Below are 7500 nucleotides of genomic sequence, written 5' to 3'. Positions count from 1 at the left end.
CTTCCCTCTCATGAAGAAAACACACACACACACAATGCCCCCCCCCAAAAAAAAAAAAAGAAAATCATACCTAATCTACACTAGAAAAAAGAAAGAAACAGTAGCGTTCAAACCAACTTCACACGTACCACATTAGCCATATATTTCTCACTCCCGTCTTTGATGCGGCGCACGTATCCGCCCTGCATCACCGCCATGACTAGCCCCAGGAAAGTGAACATCCGGCCCTGGTCCATTGAGGTGTAATGGTGCTTGTGGTGTGTAACGAAGGTGAGTGTGAATTCCAGGCCAGAGTACAAGAACAGGTACAGGAAGTACACGTGTCCAAGTCTTATTAATTTGGCACGTTCTGGAAAGGAATTTGCTGTGAGAATCAAGTACGAGATATATTTTTCTAATTCCAATTCAGGTGCTTGGCCGACTGCGAGTGGAGGAGCCTCAGCTGCATATTATTGATGTGTTTAAATTTTCTCTCCGGATTAAAAACTTTTTATATTGAATGACAACAAAATCAACATTTGTATAACATCTGACTAAAAACATTTTGAAAATAACTAGTGCTCTCACATAAAATATATATTCAAGACCAACAGGTTCAGTCCAACAAATTAATATAAATACTACTAATGTACTACTATTACTATTATTCCTTCTATTACAAGCACTGGCACTTGCACTCATACTTGAAAAACTACTGACCTTCCTTTTCTAGGCCTTTCACAGATCTGAAACTGAAGAGGGAGAAAGGGCTGATGAGATCCCAAGCCTCGGACAACCCAGTACCGAGTGATTTTCTTCTTTTCGACTACAAGACATGAGTGGGAATGAAAGATATGGATATTAGCATCAACCTTGTTAAAAAAAAAAGAAAAAAAGTAGACACCTGTACAATATAGATATATGCACACATCAATAAGCAATATATACACCACTTACATTTCCATTCTCTCCTACCACAATACAAATACATGAAATTCACATTCATGCTCAAACTCTCTTTCCCTTTTATATCGTACCTCAGGCAATGTTTCCTCAAAGAAGACATAGAAGTACAGCACATTGAGGAGAGCCAGCACAAGAGCATAGAGAGCTGAGGCCATGAACCAGCCTGTGCTGCCCCAGCGTGAGAACATGGCCCCGATGGCTGGCCCCACCGTAAATCCAATGCTGAAGGCCACACCGATCATGGCCTGTGGTGGAGAAGGGGAGGATGGGATAATTAGATCTAAAATAGGAATAAAAATAAAGAATAAGCTCTGGAGGATGTATGGATAATTCATTGAGGAAAGGACAAAGAATAGATGAACTACAAAATAGAAAACGAGAAGAGGAAGAGGAGTGGGGAGATGAGGAGGAGGTGAAGACTGGGTAGTGTGTGAGAACAGACTTAAGAACAGATACAAAGATTCAACAAAACATTAGTTTTCTTCTACAGAAAAGAGAGATAGAAAAAGAAAAAAGGAGAAAAGATAGACATTCCTTACCATTCCCTTTGCCCTCGTCTTTTCCTCCGAAATGTCCGTCATTATGGAGTAAGCAAGAGACACATTGCCCTTGGTGGCTCCTCCAATAATTCTTGCCAGCACAAAGAGGGCAAAGTTACTGGCTATGGCCCACATACCATATGAGGCTGCCACTCCAATCTAACACCAGAAAGTAAACAAAGACAAAAATAAGACAAGAAAATATATAATAATTTTATTATTTTATGTATTTGTATACACTGCCAATATATATTATATAAATCTATCTCTCTACAGACACACAGACACACACACTCACACTCTCACTCTCTCACACACTCTCACTCTCTCTCACCACTCTCACTCTCTCACACACTCTCACCTCACTCTCTCACACACTCTCACTCTCACTCTCTCACACACTCTCACTCTCACTCTCTCACACACTCTCACTCTCACTCACACACTCTCACTCTCACTCTCTCACACACTCTCACCACTCTCTCACACACTCTCACTCACTCTCTCACACTCTCACTCTCTCTTTCATGTATGTTTGTGTGTATGTGTATGTATGTATGTGTGTGTGTGTGTGTGTGAGGTCAGGCGAGTGATGCATGTACATACATGAGTAGATGTATATTATATATCTACATATTATATGTCATATATCTACTTTTACATATGCCATGCTATTATCCACTGTACTTTACATTTAGTATTATTTGTCTCTTTAGTTTGTATTTGCTACAAACAATAAAATAATGAATAAGCTTCCTTGACTTTGACTAACTTTTTAAAACATTTCTTAACATGCTGTCTAAAGATTAAAAACTATAAACACAATTGTGTAAATAAATATACAGTGTCTCGAACATTATATATGTACCAATTAGCTTATTATCTACGGAAGAGGGGTTAATTCCTGCTGACTGCAATACATAAAATATTTAAATATTATGAATTGATACGAATCATAAAAATAATAATAATAATAATAATAATAACAAAAAAAAAGAGGAAAAAAACATTCAACACATCATGAACGAAAAAGCAAACAGTCTCCTGTCATACCAAGGTACAGATAAACACCGTCCTTCGACCATACACATCAGACAAGGCCCCGGTGATGGGTGATGACAGGAACTGCAGGAGGGAGAACAGGGACCCCAACAGGCCTAGAGACGAAGAACACGGAAAAACGATAAATAAATGGATTGGGAAGTAATTCTACATGTTTGTGTAAATAAGTAGGGATACATGTTAACAAATTGGTGTATGGTGAATGTTTAAAATAAAAACAAAATTGAAAGTATAAGTACCAAGGACTAAAAGGTTATCTTGATTTTGTTATTTGAGAACTACAATAATCATGAATGAAAATGGCACAATATAAAACAAAATTAAGGAAAACAGCAACAAAGTCAAAATACTTTCTACAAAACAATAAAAAGAAGAAAAAATGAAGAATGAGGATAGTAGTAAATGTTATTGGAAGTGGCATAAGATGAAGTATAAGTCTGTGGTATAACTTTTCTATCTTTAAAATAATAATAACTAACATACTGCCAAATATTTCACTACTTCAGCACTACACAAAAGTATAACTGAAGTGCATAATTTGTTCAGGAAGGACAAGAAGATGAGACATGCAAGAGAGATAGGAGATAACTTGCTATAAGAATTGAAAGGAAGGAAGGGGGGGGGGAGAAGTGATCAGAGGCAAGATGGAATGAGCACAGAAAGAAAGAAAGAAAAAAGAAAATATAAAAGAAAATAGAAACAAACATCAAACCAATAGACAGAAAAAGTATTAGAGAAGAAACAAACTTGAGACATGGAGTGCGAGGCAAAGCTCAATCCTGGAAGCAACAGTCTGTGGACCACAACTCAGGCTATGCAGTTCAATTTTTTGTTTCTCTTACTATACGATGACAAAATTTTTTTATCTTTAAATCCATACAAAGAAGCTATATACCCACACCGAATCTACCCCCAAAATTTTCCGTACCCTCCAATCAACACAACGGCTATGAAGAAAATAAGGAGTAAAAACTGGAAAAAGAAAGAAAGAGAAAAAGGCTAATACCTCCAAACAACACAGAGTGGAATTTGGAAGGAATTCCGATGGCCTCCTGGAAGGCAACAATCCACGAGAGCAAGGTGGAGTACAGTCCACTGCTATCATTTCTCGAGTAGTATTCCAACAGGGCAGGAAACAGCGGCAGAATGACAGTGAAGCCGAGGAGATCCAGAAGTAAGCTGATGAACATTACTTTCTGCATCTTGGAAGAACCCTGTAAGAAAATCATATAAAGTATATTATGTTATTTTATCTCATCAGATTCCAATGCCTATTTATGGGGTGTATATAAAGAAAGAAAGAAAAAAAATCATATGTGAACTTCTGCATTCAGAATTTTCAAGTCAAGCAAAAACAAAAATTGAAATATCATTAAGCCAAATACGACAAACAGAAAAAAATTACTTATCATAAAAAAAGTTTCAAAGCCCTCATGATCAACAAAGCTTCTCACATGAAAAAGTAAACAAGCCAAATTTCCAATTCACACAAAAAAATAAGATATATATTATTACCCTCTAAAGCATGGCAGAGTTCAAACCTTCATAGTTATGCACAAAGGGTAGGAAAATACATTTTTGGTTTACTTTAACACATAATTCTTTAAGCTCAAATCAAATTAATTTTGATAGTTATAACATGTATGATTTTATTATTTTTAATTCTGGCAATGACCTTTGCCATGATTTGTCCAGTGTGTTTGCATATTTGGGCATTCCAATTACTGCCTTTTGCAAGCTAAGGGTTAAAGAAAATACAAAAACTATTGTTTGTCAAAATTTTCACACAAACACGTTGGGTGCAACCTGTTTTTCAAGACTAAAGACTAAATATCATCAGACCATTAACTGTAAATGCAGCCCACTACCAAACTAAAGATGAAACCTATTATATAAACTAAAAGAAATGAAGACACACATTATCTACCAATATTACCTAGACTGAAAACTCATGTAATGAATATCAAATGTAAAAAAAAAAAAAATTACAACAAGTTATTCAAAGTGTAGGAATGACATACTAAGAAGAAAATTTAACTTCAACAAAAGCAATAGTCATATCTAACATGTCTAGCAGAATGAATATCTATATCAATAAAAATGATCATAATTATAATAATAACAGCTTCAACCAACAGGTTCTATACCCCCCAAGAATAAGAATAGCTGGGATCCTAGCAAACGGAGGTACCAAAAAGGCTTTAACTCCAGAGTACATGAACGGTACTTAGGTGCCTTAGTCTACTGAACTATTGTATCTTACAAATGTCAAATACTTAATTCTTAACTGAAACCAGCAATAGTCCTCTCTCCATGGTGTTCAAAATGACAATAGTAAAAAAGGGGTAACTGAGGAATAACAATTTCACAAAGAGATAAGCTCTTCCTACTTTCCTCCACAGGACTGTATAATCTAGGCCTATTGATTATCTCACTATATCAGATTAGATAACTATAGCAACAGAGTGGTTAATCATAAACTGGCTTGTAAAATGTGCATATAAAAATATAAGAAAACTCTGATAGAGGTATATTAAATAAAAAATCATTACTGACACTCCTCTCCTAGCAAACGGAAACTGTGTCGCTTAGATGTTTAAAAATATAAACATTCTTCATCGGTAGGCTTTGAGAAACAGTGTCATGTTGTAAAAAACACAAACTATTATATTACTAAAGAAATATCCAGATGAAAAATACTTTGGCAAAAGCATGAACACAGCTGTAACTTTACTTAAGTTTCTAATGCACAGTTGTTTAACTGAGAGAGAAGAGAAAGTTATTGGGTTAGCATTTTTAAGCAAAAAAAAAAAAAAAAAAAAAAAAAAAAGGCATTTAAACACAAACTTAATATCAGTGCTTATAACGCAAATGATAAAACAACAATTTATTATCATATAAGATTTAACCCACTGCCACAAGGAATGGCATGTACGTACTTGTCATACCCACCTAAAGTTAGTTTATTAATTGTCTTAACACACAGATGGCTCCACGAGTACTTAGTCACCAAGGAATCATTTACTATTACCACCTATCTCATCTGTTTACCCTTTTCCTTGATTTATGGAAATATATAGATATATTTTCTATCTTATACTGCTATTAGTAAGGTTAATAATAATAACATCGTGATAATAAAAATATCAACGATAATAATAACAGCATGAATATTGATAGCATCAGAAAGAAAGAAAGAAAGAAAGAAAGAAAGAAAAAAAAAAAAAATCAAGCAAAGGTGAAATCTGGTGAGGTCAAGATATATATACACTGACTCTTTGGTGACTGAGCAGTAATTGAGCCATCTATGTGTAAAACATTTCACAAGACAAATCTACAGTGAATTCCGCATTTTTCCAGGAGCACTGGGTTAAAACAATACCAAATGTAAGAGGCTCAGTTAAAAAAAAAATGTGCTTAGCTATTCTCAGTCAAATAATACTAGTGATGATACATGTGATAAAAAAACTTCTTAATTGTCAATCAAAATAAAAGTCCCTATAAATGAGATGACCAACTGATAAAAAAACAAAAAACAAAAAAACTTTTTTTCCTATCAAACAAACAAAACACTACAATATCATGTAGAAAAAAAAGAAAAAAAAAAAGAAGTTTATTATCTACACAATTTTATCTATTTGCTCACTCTTACATTTGTATCCTTCTTAGGGTGTGTATTAGTGTGACCATTAAGCAATGGAGACTTTCCATTCAGAGTGCCTGTATGTTTGCCATTTACAAGAACCTCAGACTTTGCCTCTTTAGTTTCTTCTCCTCTTGTCCTTGTCCCTGATCGTAAGGTCACCATTTTGTTCTGAAAATAAGGAATAACAGATAAGGGTAAGGAAATAAAACATAATGGTAAATGTTTAGAAGCCAGGTGGACCTACTTCTAGTCTCTCGTTGCAAGAAACGTGCTTTGGGCTTGTTCTCTTGGGGTTTTCAGAGTTCTCAAAAAGAGGTTCTGCAATGCTTATTTCTTGAAGCTTGCATGATGGAGAGGTTGATCTTTACAGTATGGCTGGATAATACAAATTGAAGATGATACTCTTAAAGAGGACAAAAAGTTGCAGGCACAGGTAGAAAAAAAAAAATCTGCAGACACAAATGGTAACACCATAAATAAAGGACAAAATTACACAAATTGCTGCTCACAGACTAAGTCCACCCCATGTTTCCGAGTTTCAGTCCTACTTGCCATGATTACTGGGGTGTGAGCCGTGTTTGCAGGGGAGTGGAGGGCTCCACACCTAGTTACGGCAACTTAGAACTGTTGAAAGAATTAGGTTACAGAGTTGTGAACGTAGTCCCTTGTGAGTGCGTCTGTATTGTAAAGAATTACAGATGGAACGGTTACCTACATTTTCTATCAATATTATCAATGGACTCTTTAGCATCAAATATTATAATTTCAAAAATCTTAAGAAAACGCACATGCTCCACTGTGTGCCCCTACCCGACACCTCCCACCTACATTAAGCTCTTGAATTTGAACGGACATTGATTCAAAAATTGTTATATCCTTAGGGTTGACCTCAAAAAATTTAACACTGTACATTAGGGCCGACCAATAAAACAATAAATGAGAGAACTTGCTTAGAGGCTTTAAAAAAAATATATATTCATTGACTTACAACATGTCGACTCAAAGACTTAAATTTTTATTAATTCAGTCTCCTTCCTAGAAAGAGTGAGAGAGAGAGAGAGAGAGAGAGAGAGAGAGAGAGAGAGAGAGAGAGAGAGAAGAGAGAGAGAGAGAGAAAGAGAGAGAGAGAGAGAAAATCACAAATCAGATCAAATCTATAAATAAACCTAATATCAAAATATCTCTGACAGGATCAAATAAAAATGAAAAGATCTACGTCAATGGCTTACCACGATTTTAACATTTTACAGTCATGCTTACTTTGCACTCTCAGTTATGAGATGATCTTCAGTATCTAAAATCCCGTAA

The 7500-nt window shown here is 35.2% G+C and overlaps 1 protein-coding gene across 2 annotated transcripts in view; it reads right to left on the bottom strand.

The window, feature by feature from the left end:
• Positions 1–7500, bottom strand: part of LOC119578714 (major facilitator superfamily domain-containing protein 10-like) — an 11318-nt gene that overhangs the window by 2949 nt on the left and 869 nt on the right. Inside the window, exons 2-8 of one of the 2 annotated variants that reach the window (XM_037926306.1) lie at positions 6199–6360; positions 3553–3760; positions 2538–2641; positions 1485–1643; positions 1017–1190; positions 700–805; positions 129–349 (exon numbers count right to left, since the gene is read on the bottom strand). In XM_037926306.1, coding sequence (XP_037782234.1) covers positions 129–349; positions 700–805; positions 1017–1190; positions 1485–1643; positions 2538–2641; positions 3553–3760; positions 6199–6354 — 1128 coding nt within the window. In that variant the 5' untranslated portion in view covers positions 6355–6360. The remainder of the gene's footprint in view (positions 1–128; positions 350–699; positions 806–1016; positions 1191–1484; positions 1644–2537; positions 2642–3552; positions 3761–6198; positions 6361–7500) is intronic. The other variant, XM_037926307.1, reaches the window with a different exon arrangement.

The sequence above is a fragment of the Penaeus monodon genome, chromosome 11, assembly GCF_015228065.2.
Source record: "Penaeus monodon isolate SGIC_2016 chromosome 11, NSTDA_Pmon_1, whole genome shotgun sequence".
NCBI classification, from domain to species: domain Eukaryota; kingdom Metazoa; phylum Arthropoda; class Malacostraca; order Decapoda; family Penaeidae; genus Penaeus; species Penaeus monodon.
This window is presented reverse-complemented; position numbering and strand designations above follow the sequence as displayed.